At 45.7% G+C, this 21,558-nt stretch overlaps 1 protein-coding gene across 1 annotated transcript; it reads right to left on the reverse strand.

The window, feature by feature from the left end:
• Window positions 1–628: 628 nt before the first annotated feature.
• LOC135375465 (moubatin-like) lies at window positions 629–18,226 on the reverse strand. Its single transcript, XM_064608160.1, has 5 exons — window positions 18,105–18,226; window positions 14,215–14,363; window positions 12,037–12,092; window positions 6,345–6,419; window positions 629–812 (listed from the first exon to the last, which is right to left on the reverse strand). The coding sequence occupies exons 1-5, from the start codon at window positions 18,207–18,209 to the stop codon at window positions 676–678; spliced, it is 522 nt and encodes a 173-aa protein (XP_064464230.1). The 5' UTR covers window positions 18,210–18,226; the 3' UTR covers window positions 629–675.
• Between the last annotated feature and the right edge of the window lie 3,332 nt (window positions 18,227–21,558).

Below are 21,558 nucleotides of genomic sequence, written 5' to 3' on the forward strand. Positions count from 1 at the left end.
GCGCCCGTGCGCAGGGTTTGCCGACGGTCTGACGGCCGCGCGTGGGAACTAAAAAAACTGTTTTCTAAAAAACTACGAACAGTTGGAGCAAGATATTTTGCACACATATTCAGTGTTCGGTAATGAACACACAGCGCGAGTATCGCTCAGTTCTGCGGCACTTCAAAATCGGTATATCTGACCTTTAAAGCATAGAGTTTGTATTGCACGTTACAATCCCTGCACTACATCAAATCTCGTGCCAGCCAACAATGTAAACATCTGATACGCGCGAAGAAACCTACCGCGTATCACAAGCGCAAGCGCAAACACAAGGCAATAATATACCCGCGATGACAATGCATCATATACTGTTTCCGTTCTGTTTCTCTTTTCTTTACCTTTTCGTTTATTTTCTGTTTCCTTGCTTTCTCTTTTCACTTTACAGTATTTGCACTAGAGCTTTCATTTGTTCTGGCTCTCAGCCTAACGTAAGCACTTCACGTTCTATGGGACATTCTGACGCCATTCACTTAAAACTTGGCTACCCACATGGGGGTAACGACGTACCGATGAAGCTGAAAGGGCTGTCCAATACTGCTGTGAAAACATTCCAGTTATAAACACTTGGAAGACCACATTCTCTCAATGCACGATGTTTTTATTCAATTGATCGATTCACAGCGTGGACTGTAATCAAACTACTTTCTCGGTCGGGCAGTCTTTTTCCTGGGGTTTCACTGTCGTCTTGCCCTTGGTTCTCTCGTCAAATTTCTTCTGACAGGAGTCAGTCTCATTGTCACTGGCGCTGCTGTGTTTCCAAAGGCTGTAAGCTGCAGTGGGATTCATGTTCTGGTCATAATTTTGGCTTCACATTAAATGGGTGAAATCGGAAACGCGAAAAACAGCTCGGTATTTCCTGACCTGCATTGCCATGTCAGGTGGTTCCATGTTTACTAATATGTACGTAAGACAAGAAATATTGATTGGATGAAAAGAAGGTTGTTTGTTCGTAAGTTCGCTAACTTTTTTACGATTGACATTTTTTACAACACGAATTTTTTACGAGTTATCCACAGATTAATAATTTGAATTGAGATGAGTGTCTCTAATAAGATGCTGCATAATAAAATTCGAAGTGATTCCGTCTACTGTCGTCTTGAGACCTCCCTGACATTACTTTTCCTAAATTTTCCAACTCTGCATGTACCCATGTTTAGAAAAGGCACATCGACCACTCAGCAATAATACTACTCGAATTATTCCTATATCAAAATATGTGCATTACAGACCTCAATAAATTTTCATAATGAGAGGACACGCTCATGTGGGGAAAAATGTGAAAAAAAAAGGTAGTATTCAAAACTACGGCCCTGAAGCTACAAATGTTTTCTTGGAACACACATTATTTTGGATCTACGTGCACTTCGACTTATTTGGAAGACCACCGTGTACCTCGAAAGAAGTTCCAATGGATGGCTTTACAAACAAAAAGGGAAGTCGTGAGAGCGAGAAGCATTAAAGTAATAATAATAATAACAAATAACAATAATAGTAATCTTTAATAACGTGCCCAAGAACATCCAAAGTCTGTGTGCTTACAGTGCTTACACATAGAGGCTATCCAAGCAAAGTGTGAATATATTTTTTAAGTATATATGTGACGTAACGACGAAGAGACTGAACTCACGCTCGTGCATGGGCAGGGATATTCATTAAACTGACATCGCTCGGGACGGATGTTCTTGTGTCCGTCACACACGCGCACACACACACACACACACACACATATATATATATATATATATATATATATATATATGTTTATAAGTCCCAAACGTCGCCACACCAGCATTGGACAGCTGTTTCGGCCGTATTGGGCCTTCATCAGCAATGCGTAGGTGGGCGACGTTTGAGCGAGTGGCGTCGGAAGGTCACGTGGAACGTGATGTCCTCCCGTCAGGGTGAGTGACTCACCTCTGAAAGCCCAGTGCGAAGCCAGTAAAGTATTAAGTGAAGAAAAATAGCATAGGCTCTTTGGCTGCACGTTGAACATATGTTTATAAGTCCCAAACGTCGCCACACCAGCATTGGACAGCTGTTTCTGCCTTATTGGGCCTTCATCAGCAATGCGTAGGTGGGCGACGTTTGAGCGAGCGGCGTCGGAAGGTCACGTGGAACGTGATGTCCTCCCGTCAAGGTGAGTGACTCACCTCTGAAAGCCCAGTGCGAAGCCAGTAAAGTATTAAGTGAAGAAAAATAGCATAGGCTCTTTGGCTGCACGTTGAACATATGTTTATAAGTCCCAAACGTCGCCACACCAGCACTGGACAGCTGTTTCGGCCTTATTGGGCCTTCATCAGCAATGCGTAGGTGGGCGACGTTTGAGCGAGCGGCGTCGGAAGGTCACGTGGAACGTGATGTCCTCCCGTCAGGGTGAGTGACTCACCTCTGAAAGCCCAGTGCGAAGCCAGTAAAGTATTAAGTGAAGAAAAATAGCATAGGCTATTTGGCTCCACGTTGAACATATGTTTATAAGTCCCAAACGTCGCCACACCAGCATTGGACAGCTGTTTCGGCCTTATTGGGCCTTCATCAGCAATGCGTAGGTGGGCGACGTTTGAGCGAGCGGCGTCGGAATGTCACGTGGAACGTGATGTCCTCCCGTCAGGGTGAGTGACTCACCTCTGAAAGCCCCGTGCGAAGCCAGTAAAGTATTAAGTGAAGAAAAATAGCATAGGCTCTTTGGCTGCACGTTGAACATATGTTTATAAGTCCCAAACGTCGCCACACCAGCATTGGACAGCTGTTTCGGCCTTATTGGGCCTTCATCAGCAATGCGTAGGTGGGCGACGTTTGAGCGAGCGGCGTCGGAAGGTCACGTGGAACGTGATGTCCTCCCGTCAGGGTGAGTGACTCACCTCTGAAAGTCCAGTGCGAAGCCAGTAAAATATTAAGGGAAGAAAAATAGCATAGGCTCTTTGGCTGCACGTTGAACATATGTTTATAAGTCCCAAACGTCGCCACACCAGCATTGGACAGCTGTTTCGGCCTTATTGGGCCTTCATCAGCAATTCGTAGGTGGGCGACGTTTGAGCGAGCGGCGTCGGAAGGTCACGTGGAACGTGATGTCCTCCCGTCAGGGTGAGCGACTCACCTCTGAAAGCCCAGTGCGAAGCCAGTAAAGTATTAAGTGAAGAAAAATAGCATAGGCTCTTTGGCTCCACGTTGAACGTATGTTTATAAGTCCCAAACGTCGCCACACCAGCATTGGACAGCTGTTTCGGCCTTATTGGGCCTTCATCAGCAATGCGTAGGTGGGCGACGTTTGAGCGAGCGGCGTCGGAAGGTCACGTGGAACGTGATGTCCTCCCGTCAGGGTGAGTGACTCACCTCTGAAAGCCCAGTGCGAAGCCAGTAAAGTATTAAGTGAAGAAAAATAGCATAGGCTCTTTGGCTGCACGTTGAACATATGTTTATAAGTCACAAACGTCGCCACACCAGCATTGGACAGCTGTTTCGGCCTTATTGGGCCTTCATCAGCAATGCGTAGGTGGGCAACGTTTGAGCGAGCGGCGTCGGAAGGTCACGTGGAACGTGATGTCCTCCCGTCAGGGTGAGCGACTCACCTCTGAAAGCCCAGTGCGAAGCCAGTAAAGTATTAAGTGAAGAAAAATAGCATAGACTCTTTGGCTGCACGTTGAACATATGTTTATAAGTCCCAAACGTCGCCACACCAGCATTGGACAGCTGTTTCGGCCTTATTGGGCCTTCATCAGCAATGCGTAGGTGGGCGACGTTTGAGCGAGCGGCGTCGGAAGGTCACGTGGAACGTGATGTCCTCCCGTCAGGGTGAGTGACTCACCTCTGAAAGCCCAGTGCGAAGCCAGTAAAGTATTAAGTGAAGAAAAATAGCATAGGCTCTTTGGCTGCACGTTGAACATATGTTTATAAGTCACAAACGTCGCCACACCAGCATTGGACAGCTGTTTCGGCCTTATTGGGCCTTCATCAGCAATGCGTAGGTGGGCGACGTTTGAGCGAGCGGCGTCGGAAGGTCACGTGGAACGTGATGTCCTCCCGTCAGGGTGAGTGACTCACCTCTGAAAGCCCAGTGCGAAGCCAGTAAAGTATTAAGTGAAGAAAAATAGCATAGGCTCTTTGGCTGCACGTTGAACATATGTTTATAAGTCACAAACGTCGCCACACCAGCATTGGACAGCTGTTTCGGCCTTATTGGGCCTTCATCAGCAATGCGTAGGTGGGCGACGTTTGAGCGAGCGGCGTCGGAAGGTCACGTGGAACGTGATGATATATATATATATATATATATATATATATATATATATCACCTTTTCCTAGATGAAATCAATTGCAATGTTGTATATGCTGAAGGGCACTCTTTAGGAGGGCATTAGCAAGCTCCTAAGACAATGTCTTAACTTTCAGTAATTCACTTTTTAATTATAAAAGCTACGAAGTTGTCCCAACGAGAACATCTGTTCCCCTCGGTCACCTGATATCGTAGCCGTTTTCACAACAAAATCCGTTCAGTAGATCGTCCGCCAAAATTCGGAAAGGAACACGTTTTTCTTTCTTATTTTGTTCATTACGCATCTTAGGAGACGCGTATTTCCTTCATCCCCAATGTGACCTTTTTGTCCTGACGAAGACCGTGCCACTGTCGAAACGTCGACCGTTCTTTTATAATCTGTGTGTTAAATTACCCATTAAATAAATTGATTTTTGTTAACTTTCCTGTAATCTGTCGTCCACGTCTTATTATTTTACTTTTATTCAACTTCGTAGCCGTCTGATATATTTACCTCTTTGACCTACATATATAATATATTCACACTTTGCTTGGACACCCTGTATATACATACATATACAGATTAAGCAAAACATAACATATTCAGGAACAGGAAGACATTCACATTGATACATACAGTACAGACATACATATACCTATACAGTACATGGCACTAAAAGGGAAGAAAAAAAACTGTACAACTTCACATGTTACTGAGTGGACGCCAGAGGAGAGTTTTAAAATAATAATAATAAGGTTATTCTTCTAACACTAATTAGTGCAGCAATAACGAAAAAGACAATAGCGTTATCAGTTCATTATGACTTACAGTTCCGCCAAGGACATCGATATTTCCGTTCTCGAAACAAGGAGAATCAAGGAAAATGCCCGACTGCTTCGTAATACAGGATGTTACTCTATAAAAGTCTACCCGTGCCGCCATGCCGTACTCGCCAATTACTTAATGCAGGTGGAACATTGTGCGGTCCTCATATAAAGCTCATAAGGTAAATTTCAAATAAAGGTAAAGGTGTTTCTTAAGGTAAATTTCAAAGTGATTGAGCGCCGCAGCACGAGTTATAACTCAAAACGTACAATTCCAGTAGTCAAAACAATCAAGATGGCGGCGTTGAGAAGAGCAGTTGACATGCTGCTCCCCAGACGACGACGTGTCGCATATCCTGCCAGCCGGATGGAACTCCAGTTTTCATTTCGCTTTCGTGTAACAGTCTTATTTTGCTCAGAAGTAAGCAACATGAGGAACGAAAATGCCGACGTACTCAGCATAGGACACCCAAAGGGGATGTCGTCGGCTTACTTAAAGGCAGTGAAATACCATAACGTGGGGACGTCTCTGCCTGGATGGACGGACGGATGGATTGTCAGAGCGACACGTCGCCGTCTGGGAACTGTGTCACAGCTGCGATTCACAACACAGCCATATTGGCTGTTTGTGGCTGACTTTGCGTTACGGTGCTCAATCACTTCGATATTTACCATGCCCATGGAATGTCCTCATGAGTTTTATACGTAGGTAACACATCGTACCACCTGCACTGAGTAATTGGCGAGCGCGGCATGCCGGCGAGGGTATACTTTTCTAGGGTAACACCCTGTATAATATGCCCTCTTCAAATACACTATCCCTATTTAACCACTCAAATTCTCGTGTTTTCCATGTCTCTCCAAGTCGTCTCAGCGAACGAAAATCACATCTTAGCGCCCGTTAGGCTTAGCAGGGCGGACACGATGGAGCAACACGTTCGTTAGTTTATTATTAGGCCAGTTCAAGCACGGTGCTTGCATTTTGATATCCAAGTTAGTCCAGGTTCGCCGATGGAAGCTTCCCCCGCGCGACTACGCATTTTATAGTCCCATAACATTGATTTGCAGTAGTTTATTTCGCAACGGGAATTGCGAATTGCACTTTATTTCGAGGTACATCCACAGTTCCACATCTGAATTAACACTAACAAAAAATAAATATCCTATCTATCTTTATAGGAACTGCAGAGCCAGTTCTTCTAACACAAGAAACTGTTGATGGACTCACCACCATCCGGCAATTGATCAATGTGGCATTTGCCTTTGGCATCAAATATCACTGTTCCAGTTAGTGTTCTGTCACCTGCAAATGAACAAAATGATGTCGTTGTCAGACAGATATAGTTCCATGATGAGAAAACTATGAGCGACAAATATGTCACACGAAGCTCACGGGGAATTAGTGGTGGTTTTGTTGCGAAGGCTCCTCGTTATCATTGAAGACCATGATGTTTCAAGGACAAGTCGCCCCGACAGAAAGTATCCTGTAACGCGTATCATGAAACTCTGTCCAATGTTGCCTATGCAGACTTGGACCATTCGAGATGGGCGATGAAAATCTGCGACAGGAGAGGATAGATATCTGCCCGAGAAACGTCATCATGACGTTGGTAGACAGACTGAGACAGAAACAAATCAGAAGAGGAGGGCTGGGTTCCACGAATGGACACTTGTTCGCTGCCTCCTATTGAAAGAAAAATAGGACCGAAAGTCGCGTCCCTTTCAGAGACCATCGTAATCCCCACAAGACCGTGGCTTTCGGCTGCGGCCTCGTCCGCCCTTTGAGCGTGCTTGAACTCTACCAAATTGGTGGTGGTGTCATACACTATGACGTCATTTGTTTCCAAACAAGGAGAGCTCTATTGCATGCACAATTAAGGCCTGTTCCAACATATAGCAGCGCGCTAATATAGCGCTACAAAACAACGCCGCAAAAGCAGGCTCACTATTAACGGACGGTTCACACTTGCAAAGCGGCGCTAGCTCTAGAATGTAGTGAAAGCTCGGCGGTCGTTTCCGGTCCCTCCTATCATGGCGCCTTCGACAGCATGCGGACGGACAAGTTCTATTAAATGACCGAACGAAAAATAACTGGACATTTTGGATGACAGACTCGCCGGTTCCAATGCGGTCGCCGTGCCCTGGAATGCGGAAGCGAAACGGCTCCACTACTTCACTGACGTCATCACGGAAGGGTATATTCATTGGCCAACGCGAATTACTGCTAATATTAGAGCTGAAAAGGTTGAACTCAACTGAGCTCAATGAGCTCAACTGCGGCAAAACGAGCGCCCGTGGCCCCCTTACACGACCCCCTTACACGATGCCAAATCTTGTTTAACTCGCTCCCTTCATCTCTTGATATTTTTTCAGCATCATGTACATCATTTAGGTGTCATATCTCTTCTCGTTTTTCGGAGATTTCTTTTCTTTGACTTTTTCAGATAATTTCCCTTTTGTTGCAGTGCGATTGCATGTGTTTCTCACATTACAATGTGCGTGTGCTCTTTTCTCGTTTTCAATTCAAGTCATGTATTTTTTTTCTTCATGTACAGTCTATTTTGTTTTTGTTTTTGTGTGTGTGACCGCGTAGATTGTGTCTTGTTGTTAGTGCATATTGTATTACTGTATTTGTATGTATATTGCGTCTATTTGTAGTGCATTGTATTGTATTTGTGTGCGCCAACATTAGGGTCGTCACGACCGTTCTTGGGCACCAATAAAACATTATTATTATTATTATAGTGGTAAGGATGACCGCTTTCCATGCCGACACTGGGAGGTGGACTGGGTTCGAATCCCTCGCACCGGCTGTGCTGTCTGAGGTTTTCCCTGGATTTTCCGAAGACTTTCCAGACAAATGTCGGCACAGTTCCCACCGAAGTCGGCCCAGGAAGCATGCTCACCCCCACTGCTTTCTGCTGTACTCTCTCGTTTTGTCCACGCCTGTACGCCGCCCATAGGCCACAGTTGCTTCGCGGCGCTAACGTTGAATTTAAAAAATAAAAACTCCAGGAAGTGCTAATTTTTAGCGTTTTGGGGCACTGGGAGGAGAAAAATATCGCGCTATTTTCTAGCGGTATACAGCAAATCGCTATATGTCGGAACACGCTTTTAGATTGCAGCGCCGTAGAAGATGCTCAGACATGCCGTCCGCCTCGAGTGACGTTAAATGTGGTGTGCCGTCTGTCGAGATTTCGGCGCTCGTTAAAGAACCCTTAGGTGGGCAACATTAATCCAGAGACCCGACCACTACTGGCCTCCCTCATAATTACAGTTTTTTCTCGCGACGTAAAGCCCCGAATTATAATTATAACAAGATTCCAGCGAGAACCGCGCACACAGATCTGAGCTGATTGGCACACTGTGGATCTCTCAAATGAATGTTGGAGCGCAAACTGAGCGAACCCCGCGCGAAAAAAAACCGGATAGCTTATTCAATAAGGACACTCTCAGAAATGATCAGTGGCCGCTGTCGGGCGCATGATAGGCGACATACAGCATAGAGCAAGGAACACATATGCGCCCCTGCGTCGCTGTTTGTCGACGCGCAGATATTCTGCATTGTTGTTCTCTGCGCGTTCCAGTACGTCTGGGTACGTGAGAAATTTCAATACGTCGTCGTATTCTTCATTTGTCACACCGATAAGGCTAAATAATTTTTTTGTATGCATGTGAACAGGTTTGGTCCCATATGATGGCCTAGATAAATTGTAAGTCGAGTAGACTCCTCCAGTGAACAGCTAAAAATGTGTCGAACTTGTTCGTCAAGTTTTCCTTTTGTGATACCATGTCTATAGACTACAGGAAGCTCCATAGATGTCCGCTGCATATTACATAGCTTGTGTCTTAAATTTGTAGCTGGTGTATGCATTTCGGCAATGGCACATAAAGGAGTTGCGACTGGCCATCCCGGATTACTCCAGCAAACGTCAAAGACATGTTTTTGCACGGATGTGAAGCTACATTCAAAGTTTCACAGCGCCTCTTTGTGTCTCGACCTCTTTAATGCAGGTGAGAGTCAATTGTATCACGAACGATACAACACGTAGCTTCTTCCGTGCCATTATGCCACGTATCAGGGTACCTGCACAACTACGGCTGATATGACATCCGACTACTGCTTTTATGCACACAGTATGACTTTTTTGTCTTCTGACTTTTTTATCAGTGTGTACGTGCCAATATGTCCACATATATGTGCCAATAAGGCAGGTATAATTTTTGTGGTTAGCCAGTATTACCAGTATGCATAACTGATAGGGGCCCCTGATATGTCCAATATACCTGATATAACATATATTTGCCGATTTGATTATCATCATCTTGTGAGATAGCGTTCACGCTCAATGGTTCGTTTCAATTTATTTGCACTGCCTCCACGGCCACGGAAGGCAAAACCGGTATGATTACGACGACGGGCCAAGGGCGCGGGTCTGAAGCAAAGGAAAGACGAAGAATATCAGCGAATTACATTTTGTTGGAGATCATATTGCCACATGATGGCAGTGGGACAAGTTCATACTCTCCCCGAGGTCTTCTGAGATCCATGAAAAAGTATGAGCCTGAGCTTGAAAAAAAAACTCTCGAGAAGGATGACACGCACGACAGCTCAATGTGTTCACAGCTCTAAGGAGTGTTCCCTAAGCTCAGTAGGTATTATATTTCTTCGTGCATCTGTCCCACCAGCTAGGCTGCATTCATGCTGTAAAAGGTGTCATCCGAGGCTCTTTTATTGTACCGAACTGACCTTGCTGACGAAATAACGCCGTTACCACTCCCAGGGATCGGAACCGTTAGTTTTTTTTTTCTAAACCGGTTCAGGCATATTGGTCCTCTTCGGGTTCAGCTCCGCAGCAGCGAAAATACTGAACCGCTTCAAGGAAGTGAATTTTGAGTAGATTCCCATGGGTTAAAAGCAAACAACACATCCTTACGATTCTCAAATAACAAAAAAAAAAGACGTTTGTTGTTGTTTCCGACACATCAGTTGTTCACAGCAACACTGCGTGTTACGGATCAGCATTTCGGGTGCAAAGTTACGGGTAGCATACTGTACTTTCCATGTTCACTCATCGTATACACCCTATTACATCTCGCTCGGGGACTGGTCGTTAGTTTCACAGCCCAAAATGAAAAGCTAGCGTTGCTGGATCACAAAAATCGCGTACAAGGAAGCAAAAAACTGTGAAAAAAAAAAGAAAGCAAAAAACACGACCAATGGCACTTCTTCTCCTTTCTCCCCACATATATTCGATAGTTCCACCTAACATTGCATAGCGTACACGCTCAGTTAGCTCAGGACCGTTGGACCAGACATCAGGCACGACGTCAAAGACCTTCTCGAACGCAGTCAGACGCCACTTTTCCTATGGGAGCACGAAATTAGACTCGCCATAGCATGATCTCCGACACAATTATATTTAGAATGTCAATTCAACTTACATTTGGTGTTTCAGGTACCCAATGGACCTTCCCGAGGTACCACTCCTTCTAATAAATGTATATCCCCCCCTTCGGATGGATGATTGGTATTAATTCAACAAATCAAGTGAAATCAAGCACCACCGGACCTCAAAACTAACACACCTGAATGAACGCAATAGACGCTAGGAGGAAATAAGAAGTACCTCGCCCACTTGGGTTTCAGTAATGTTTTGTTCAGCTTCGGTGTCGAGTTTGTTTGGCAACGACACTCAATCCGCTGCGCATATCATGGTTCCGATCCCTCACAACCACATCACGTCTGAACCGTTTCATTTTTCGGCAACCGCCTAATTTTTTTCCGGATTAGTTGCGGTTCAGGGAACATACGGGTTTTTAGCGGTTTTCTGTTCGCGTTGAGTTTCGGTTTCGATCTTTGGCCACTCGGCGATGCCTCAAAATCATGGCCAGCTATAGAGTGACTGCCCTGGATACATTGCGATACCTGGATCATTCTCGCGCTACTGATACTGCAAACCCAGAAAAATTATACGACACTGCCGCCCTGATTGTCGCGCGCGCATACCTTTTCTCTGCGCTCACTCTCTCTCCGTCCCTTTGTCCCATGTCTGCGCCTCACCAGGTTCTGCCAGTGTAACACTTTTTACGCCTTCCCTAAACAGAGCTTTGACCCAGCTCATTCACTTAGACGACACACAACACAGCACAGCGAGTTTGACTCGCTTTGGAATTTTGCCCACGTAACCACTAACCTCCTTATCTTTCGGAAAGCTCGCCAATTCCTGCCTGTTCCCCCATTTCGTCTCCTTGTTGGTCAACCTCCCATTTCGGTAACCGGTCTGGAGCCAAGATCACTTCATTCGCATAATCCCCTCCACACCCTAACAAAGCGGCTATTCACTCCGGCCGTAGAAGTCTGTACGGTACGGACCATTTCTTCTCTCCGGGCTGTTGACCCACAATTCGCATGAACCTTTTACACGTCACACTTAACCCTTTATATACCATTCCAATGATGAGGACGGTGCCCAGGAGAAGAACAGTCTCTGTTCGAAATATCGGCGGCTATCGTCCTGAGGCAACGCCCGTCGTACTTCCCTACCTAATCTCTGGATTTGTACCCGTCTAAGTCAACAACCCAGATGGTCGAAATTATCCGCAGTTCAGCATGTCGCCACACATATAGGCTGAGTATTCCTTCATCATGATGAACGTCTTGCTTTAGGTTGTGCTGAAATGTAGTGCAAACATAGCGCATTCTTGCAAGAGAATAGTGTGCGCAGTTGACATGTGGTGAGCAGAAACCAGTGCACTTTTCCCGAGAAACTCATTCTAGATTCTATGCGTCACCCAGGAAAACGCTACTGGTGGTATGGCCCGCGCTGTGACGTCAGAGTGCATGAGAACCAGTCCCGCGATGCATCCCATACGATTCGACGTGCACAAACATCTATGTTTTTTCTCCGTACACTTACCCAGGGTTGCTGATATCTTGTCACCCTCTGTATGAAACTTCCATTCTTTCTCTTCCCTGTTCCCAGCAGGAAAAAAAAAAAGAACAAAAGTCATCTTATCGCGGACGTGTATATCACAGTGGCGACTCGTACATGATCGCACACGATGCACTGTACATTACGAGCTAACTACCAGAGGATATCCACGTACAATTTTACTGTTGTAAATATTCAAAACCAACGGAAGTATTAAAAATGGCCTATTCAAGATGAACAGAGGCTCGCTCTTCGTAAGCGACAATCATCTGCGACCACCAACGGTGAAAATAGCAAGGTCGCATAATTCGCTCGCAGATTCCGGGATGATAGTAAGCTTACCATAATACGTTGGTGGGGGCTAATTGGTGCATCTCACGGAACTGAATGTAGCGAAAACACAACACTGACACACGGAGAGACGTTGACCGGACGGACTGGCGGTTACTTTCTTTAACTAACTTTACTTGCCATTTGCCCCCCACACGCACATACACATACAACTACCCCATAGGGTCATGCGGTCAACGGCATTTGTTCTTGTTAGGTTTTTGCCACCTCCTGATGTGAATGTCATGTGTCGTCAGTTTAATTATGTAAATATTTGCGAACTGAACCCGGAAATTTGCCGAGTAAAGGTCACTTTTTTACACCACCAATATGAAGAATGTGCCGAATTTAGTCAAATTCATGATAATTGATATTGGTATTCACGAGCTATCCCATTGGAAAAATAGCCGAATATCATGCTTTTCGAAGCACCGGACCGTAACGGGCGACGACTTTTTGAGCGCAATTGCGCTCAGTCCGATGAAACGAGGTTTCAAACCCAGCCCACAGAGTGACAGCAGAAAAAGTAACAGTTCCTGAAATTGTGAGAGGGAAAGTGTTCCCTCAAAAGTCGGACGCGATAAGCCATGCCTTTGTTCTCTGTTTCTGCGATGCCAGGGTGGGCTGGAACATAGGTTCTGGCTAGACATATATAACACGCATTGCATGCAAAAACTACATTTCAGTATCGTGTAAGTACAGCGATGTGCCACTGATGCATTTTCCCCCAATGTCCTTCGTGTGATACAACTCAAACTATTTCACGTGTCATGAGATCCCGGCCCCTTTAACGGATTCCTTATATCTTTTAATCCCGGTCCACATGCACGAGATTTGCAATTTACAGTGATGGTGATGGATGTGAAGAAAAAAAGTGTCATAGACAATGGCAGTGGACAGAGGTTTCATCGAAATGTTCAACAGTATCAGTACGCCAGGAACCAGGTAACAGCTACATCCGTCATCCATTAGGAACGTTGTATAAGCACGGCAAGCCCACGAGTATTGTGCGTGATCTCATGAAATGGAGGCATACATATGGTGGGATACATGTGAACGATTGATCATTGGCAAATCTCGTACATCGCGGACATTTTCGTGTCTACCGTGCGGACGGTCGCATCGGGAAACCCATCTACGAGACATATACCCAATATGTTCGGCATCGGCCGACAAAGTACCGCCGTTGCTGCGTGCCGCGTTCGCCGTTGCCGCCGTTTCAATCGTGCGGAAAGCTTAGCTATTAAATGAATGAATTTTAAAGATCAGCGCCGCTTCCGCGGCCGCAGGAGCTCCGGCCGCGTGACGTCACTCCGTAAGCGAAGGAGGTGTAAGAGGGTGGTGCTCAGAGAAGCAAAGGCGCCGTCCAGACGCCCCGTAACTCCGTAGACGCCGGCACGGTCGCGGCATTCATTTTCTCGTGGTTGTGTCCTCGCTGGTTCTTAAGAAGGACTGACGTTTTCTCTTTTTTCTTGTGTTTCTTTTTTTTTTTCGTTTTTCAGAGAGGGCATTCCGTAATACTGTTAGCATCCGGCGTCTGCTCCTGTCATGTATTCAGTGTAATAACGGTGAAACTAAGCAATTTATTTCGCGTCGGGTTTTCGATACCGTAGTCAGAAGTCCAGGAGAAATTGACTGGCATTATCGTTTCGAAATTGACTGGAACGGATGCAACCGTCCCTTTAAGGAACTGACCTCACGAGTCTCCATGAAAATGGTATTATGGCAGCTATTCATGCTGTTTCCTCCCAGCCGCTAATTATGAAATATGTAAAATTAACACCATCTACGAAAGGAGTGCTTTCCCAATCAGGTCTTGTCCCACGTACTTACCATCCGCCTTTCTCGGCCTTATACTTCATTGTGATAGTTGCATTTGGCTTAGTTGGATTTGTGGGTACCACCCCTCTCAGACAGTCCCTCGGGTTTGCTTGCGTTGAGCTCTGGAGCAAATATTCTCCACTTCCAGGAAGTGTAATAGCCTGCGTGAAAACGTTTTCATCTGATCATAAGAATAGCACCGTCGTTTCACGCACACACATATATTTTCACCCGCCAACACACCCACATATCATGATTTGCAATATATATAGAGAGAGGATGTCTCAGTTAAATCCCCGGGCTAAATAATTCGCGAACCGGTGCACCAATGAAGAACGTTCTTTTTTAAAAGTCTCTGTCCGACGCCATCTACAAGCTGCGCACCGCGCCAGTGAGTGGAAGGCAGTCATCATTTAAATAAAAATTCAAATGGGTTTCCTGAAAAACATAACTTCTAAAGCAGGGCGCCGTTGGCATTAAAATGGGTAGTACCCGTTTTGGGACTTTCGGTGGACACCTTCTAGAGAAAAATCTGCCACCGAAGCGGGTCATTAGTTGCAGTAATTATTTGGTTTCGGTTTACATATTTTTGTCGCGGCTGGTCGCGGTAAAGCGCAAAAGGACGCTCTTCTACTCCCTTATCCACCGGTGAATTACGTGTTCTTGAGCTTACTTCGCAGCAGGGAGTGCGGAATATAATATAAAGGTACTATGTGATGCTGTACTATGTGCTGCTGTGATACCATGGTAATATGTGATTAACTGTTTTCCGTCCGTACGATCATAACAGAGAAAGGGCGCATATTAGTCAGATAAGCGGGGTGTGGGACTGACGAAGTCTGTCTGACGCTGTTTTCTTCGGAAAACGGCATACGGTGACCCTATATGCTTCAGGCCGTTCCAACGCGACTCCATTGCGCACGTGACTATAAAATAGGCTCATCGTCGTCACCCAGGTCGTTAGCGTCATTACCCAGGGTGTCCCTGCTTGTGAGCGTGGAAGTTGGCAGTGTCATGACCCCTTGTCACTGCGGTGCTGTGCTTAACTCTGACCTCTTTTATTTCTACATTTCAGCATATAAGATTATTATACAAATTATTCAGCACTAAATTGATTGTTCCGTTCAGCCCACAAAGATTCATCATTACGTTGTGACTGTCTTGCTCTCCTGAAATTTCACAAAAAGGGAACATACCTAGTGTATATATGTGTCATTACAGTTACTGAGCGTACACTTGTCATCTGATACGATGCACTTGACATCACAGACTCCATTACTGCTAAAATAAACGGAACACTTTAATGCCATTACACTACATCCGAGCCATTCAGGATTCGTAGTTTCTTCCCGGCATATCAGCGATGCGCTTGCCATGTCACGTCGAGTCTGGGAGGTACACGGGTTCGAATCCCGGTTCCGGCTGTGCTGTCTGGGGTTTCCCTGTGTTTACCTCAGACGCTGTCATGCATAGGTCGGTACAGTTCCCTTAGAAGTCGGTCCAGGGCACACATTCCCCCCGGACTTCCCAGACGAGTGCAGACAGCGTTGGCGTAGTACGCCACACTCTTCCAAGTTCCGTGCGTTTTCGTTCGATTGTAGTTTGAAGCTTACCCAGGATCTCACGGTACATGTCGGCATTTACTGTGATAGCGCGTGTTAGGTAATCTACGAGTTGCACACAATGGCAGTTGTCCTTTCTCAATGTGTCTATGTCTGTACGCCGCACATAGCCACAGTTGCTTCGCGGTGCTAACACGGAATTAAAAAACACGTATGAAGGCGGGGTAGTTGGTACGAATTCATGGTGTGTAGACAGAAAAAAGACGCGGACAGAAGAACGACGGCACGGACGACTGCATCATGCACTACGCTCTGTGAAATCACTCCTTATCCAGATTTTTAACTTAGGCTTCTTGTTCAGAAAGAATGTGGATAGCGATGCAGCTACATTTATGACTCCACTCTGACACAGATCACTCAGCTTTGACTATGAAATGACATAAGAGGCCTGTGTGATGTCATGAGATGAATAATTGCAACTCTACAATTGTGTAAACGTATCTAGTAAATTTTTACTTCAGCAGCTCTTCACCGCTTTCTTAATATTTTTTTTTTTAGTTTTCCAGTCATGCAATAGTTATCGGACTATTTTTCCAATTTTCCACGCTTTACTGAATTTCAGACATCCTGAAATACGGATGATAATTAAAGCAACTAAGCAACTGGACATTCAAGGCTAACACGTTTTTATCGTAATGAACAAAAATGCAGAAACCGACACTGAAGATCTTGTTTAAGTTTAGTTAAAGTCTGGTTTTCTCCCGGGGTTATTGTCTATAAGCCCAATAACCCAGGGAGACCCATGGAGACCCTCTGAAAAACAGAATGCAGGAGACACCGCGATGCAGACTACGAATATGGCATACTTATGTCACTCATGAGTTCTTATTCCGAGGAGGGGAGCCTCCTCAATGCACACACTGTGGTGAGCAGCTCTGTTGTCCATGTCCTCATCTCATGTCCTGTCTTTGAAAGTCAACGTCAGCGTCATTTTAGCAGGCTTTACAAGCACTTCAAACCTCTTCACCCACCCCTCTTGCTGGGTGATGAGCCGCTCGTCCCCCCCCCCCCCCAGTTCGAGACTCTTTTTAACTTCCTCCAGGATATTGGCTTTACTGGCAAGTGTTAAAATTTGTACTTCTTAGTAGTTTATTTTACACGATACAGAATGTTTTGTTCTTAACGTCATCGGTTTACTTTCACTTTTAATTTTACTCGCATACTGATTTCTCCACATACCCACTGCGCTCTATGGCCTTCGTCGCTTCTGCGCTAAACAAGGAATCTATCACGATGTCAAAGCAGACTGTTAATTTTTCTCCACGTTAGTTTCCCATCAAGCTGAAACACCTTTTTTTTTGTGTGTATGTGTGTGCAGCCGTCAGAAAGCAGCTGTGGATATCGGCGGCATACAGAGGTGGTCAGATGGAGAGAAGATAAACATTTTTAGGGATGGGGGTTTATGTTACCTGGGATGACTTCAGGGCGCTGCGTCGACATTTGTTCGCAGATAACGTACCTCTCGAAGTAAGCCGCAGACCGACAGCGATTCCACAGCTCTCCCGTGGCATAGTGGTTAGGATGACTGCTTTCCACGACAAGACTGGGAGGGATTGGGGATTCCTGTCCCCCGCACCGGTTGTGCTGTCTCGGGTCTTCCCTGGGATTCCCGTCAGACGAATGTCGGCGCAGTTCCCCCTGAAGTCGGCGCAGGACGCATACTAACCCCTTTGTCCTCCACTCCTTCCTGCTATGTCCTCTCTCCATCTGTCCGCGTCTGTACGCCGCTCATAGCCACATTTGCTTCGCGGCCCTAACGGAGAATTTAAAAAAATCGATTGGTGTCAGCCCCCGCGCACAATTTTTTTCTTTTTTTTTTTCATTTCTATGGCCTGCTGCTGCGAAACTCAGCTATATCCTTCGCGCATAATTTGTGCCCATGGTTACTGTGACTTTCGTCGCCTTGTTGTTTGTTACGTCATTATACGCCGTGCCTTTGAAATCATTGTCTTCCTGTAGAACGTCGTGAGGTTGAAGGGGTCTCGAAACACAAAACGTGTTATATATACGTATTATATATGTGTGTTATAGATAAATATTTGCAGCAACTCAAACTAACGGTCTCTGCGTTCAAGCTGTACTTCCATTAGGAAAAAAAATGAATTCGCGCAAAGAAAATCGGCGTACACAATCGCTCGTGTACGACCATCTACCTGAATTTTGCATTACCAATGACTTCTATTCACGCATGCAAAACTGGCTACGCACACGAGGCGAGTGCGTACGTTAGGGTACGGTCAAAGTATCTAGCCGTTCAATATAAAAGTATGCTGCTCTTACCTCCCAGGCATCAGGAGTATCTTTGGAGTCACAGTCGTCTGTTGCCACAGCAACGCTTCTCAGAAGGCAGAGCGCGAGGAAAAGAACGTGAAGAGTTCGAAGCATATTGGACGTCGTCTTCAGATGAGACTGATTTGGAGCAGCAAGTGAAAGAGTATTTATAGGGCACTTCCCACTGTGAAGCCGGCTTCCCTGATCGGCTCACAGCTGTGTGGTACGTTGCTTGCCTACGCAGCGCTGACGATGGCCCAATAACTGCGAAGTGTATAGGTTGCAGGCTACGTGTAGCCAATGAGCTTAGCGTTCTTTTCTTTTTTGTTGTCTCTCTCTCCCATTCATTTCTGTTTTAATTGTCTACCGGAGCTTCGAGCCGTGTTATTACCGCAAGTTAGTTTTATTTTAAGACGAACAAGGTGCGAAATTCAAATTCTTGCTTTTTTAATTGGATCGTAACAAGAGAATGTTAGGCGAAGGGTCGAGATAATTTTTGAAAATGCACCATACGTGGCACTGCTCGCGACACTTTCCGTGGTGGAGATGGTGAAACTCCTAGCGCTTTATCTTGTGCGGACAATTTTCTATTTCTTTTCGACATGCAGGAACAATTGCTCTTTTTTCTTGGTTTCCTTTTTACTCCGTGTTGGCGCCGCGAAGCAACTGTGCCTATGAGCGGCGTACAAGTGTGGACAGATGGAGAGAGGACAGAAGGAAGAGTGGGGGATACTATGCGTCCTGGGCGGACTTCAGAGGGAGCCGTCCCGACATTCCTCTGGAAAGTCTTCCGGAAACCCGTGGAGAAACCTCATACAGCACTGCCGGTGGTATGATTCGAATCCACCACTTTCCAGTCTTCAGCTGGCTACTGCCAACGAGTGAGACGCCTTAAAGGGACTATGAAATTTCCCGAACCCCCATACTTTTTTTCGATGGAAACTGTTCTTCCCGCAGAGAAACTAATATGCCACAAATTTTTCCGGACGAAATCGCTCCACTCTGCGAGGAGCGCGCGCTGGAAATGTCTCTTCCGCGTTCCTCCTCTCCCGCGCATATTTCCCTGCCGATGGTGTAACTGTACGGACCGCTCTTCGGTTCCCCCTTACGTCACCGGTGTTGCACAATGGCAAGTAATGCCGCGAGCTCGCGCTGTGGCTGCCGCCACTGCTGAAATCTGCCCATCGCGCGAAAGCTGCTGTCATGGAGATTTCCACTCCCGATGAACGCATACGCGGGAGGGATCCTACGGCGCATGCTCCTGGCGGGATTCCTCGGCTCGACAACACGTCACGATGACGTGTTGCTGAGCCGGCCGTGGTCGCGTCAAGTTACCCGTTGTGTCTCCGCTCGGCAGCTCGTCACGGCGTGGCGCCAGCTGTCCTCCCTTCGCCGCTCCGTTTAAATTCGCTCCCGAGAAATCCGCTCGCGCGACGAAAGTAAAATTTCGGTTCTAGACTCAGAAAAATGTCTTCTTTCGAACGAAACGAAGAAAAAAATCGTTTCATAGTCCCTTTAACTCGTACGGCCATGCCGCTGATGTTTTTCTTTTCTTTCTTTTTTTTGCATAAATAAGGCGCATAGTTCATTTTCTGAAAACATTCTAAACTTAGCACGTGTGTCAGAAGAATGCGAATTTTCGTGCCACGTACCTCCAAACTGCTCGTCCCACGGGACTCAGATTGACATCTTTCGATAGCCCGCACCTTTCACATGGTACTAGGTGTGTTGGTGTCACCTCTTTCGCCGGATCCGTTTAAATGAGCGAGGCATGCGCAAGTGTGCGATATTGAAACACTTTATCGCGAAAACAACCGATTCGATTTTCAATCGGTTACGTCAGACGAGTAGCTTATGCCGCTACATTGGACTACACGAGTGGCTTTGTTGCTTACACTGTGTTGCCAAACAGTTATTTGTTATTATTTATGTCAGAGACAGCCGGCGATATTTCTCCCGCTACGCACTTTATTGATTGATTGAGTAATACTGTCAAGGAGAAGCACTACAGAGGGGTGTGGTCACCACTTATAATCTTTTTTTACTTGTTTTATTTCATAATACAGCTGGTTTCGTCCAGAGCTCGAGGTAACTCGTTACTGTAACTAAGTTCCTTTTGTTGGTAACTTGTAACTTAACTCGCTACTCTTGCGCCGTGGTAACTTTAAGAGGAACTCGTTCCTTTTTCATGTAATTTTGCCAAAGTAACTTAAATTAAGTTCCAAGTTACTTTTAACTCGCTTTTCACTCACGTCCACATATTTTCTTGCTTTCTCTCCCGTTCCTTCATGGCATTTTTTTTTTGCCATAAAACGTGGTATTCAATCAATGACAGTCTTTTATTCAGGAAGTAAGAACCGCTTCCACTGAAATGAAGCTGAACCATTGTGCGCCCACAGGGAGTAAGATGCAAAGCGTTCGAATAAACCTCTATCAGAGAAACGTCATCATGACATTGGTAGACAGACTGAAACCGAAACAAATCGGATGGAGAGGGCTGGGTCCCACGAACGGGCACTTGTTCGCTGCCTCCCATTGAAAGAAAAGTATGACCGAGGGTCGCGTGCCTTTAAGGAACCATATCGTAATCCAATCAAGACCGTGGCCGTCGGGCGCGACCTTCTTCACCTCTAGCTTCGAGCGTAGTTCCATTCTACCAAATTTTGGCGCTGTCGAACACTATGACATCATTTGTTTACAGACAGGGAGAGGTATGTTGTTGGACATAAACGAAAACGATCTAAGCGTGTTGCACTCCTCCTCAGGCAACTCAAGGTCTAAGTCAACTGCTCACGCGCGCTGCACCTGCGTAATTCTATTTTGTGTCCGAAGTAACTTGGAAGTAACTCGTTCTTTTTTTAAGTAACTCAGTAACTGCGAGCTACATTTCAGGCTGAAGAACTTCGTTATGAACCTAGTTACATTTTGCACACGGTAACTTATCTGGTAACGAGTTCTTTTTGACGGGTAACTTCTCTATATATGGTTTCGTCGTCTCAAAAACGAAGTAGGAGTGCCACATTGACAAAACAACTCGGATTTACGCGAGTACAATACATTCACATAACGCAAAATCATATGATCAGAACAAGTTCTCCAAATTATGGACGAACTGATTACAGGTCCGCGATTGCACCGCTTCCCCAGGTAATATGTTCCATTCATAAACTGTACGAGCAATGAAAAAATCGGTATTTCATGCAAACGTTTCTAGCTGGTGCGGTTCTGAACTGTCAATCGTGACTGTGCCGGGTGTCCCTATAGTAGAGATTGGTATTGCATAATTTTCATCCTTTATTTTCAGTTCACCATTTGCCAGAAGGAAAAAACAATTTCAGGCGGTGTATTCTGCGCCTGTGCTTCAGGGTAGCCAAGCCTGACTTGCGGTGAAGTGTGTCCGAAAGTTCGCCCTTCCTATTTTTCTTAAAAGTGAATAGTATCGCGTAGTAATCGTATATAGTAA

The sequence above is a fragment of the Ornithodoros turicata genome, chromosome 1 (genome assembly GCF_037126465.1).
Source record: "Ornithodoros turicata isolate Travis chromosome 1, ASM3712646v1, whole genome shotgun sequence".
NCBI classification, from domain to species: domain Eukaryota; kingdom Metazoa; phylum Arthropoda; class Arachnida; order Ixodida; family Argasidae; genus Ornithodoros; species Ornithodoros turicata.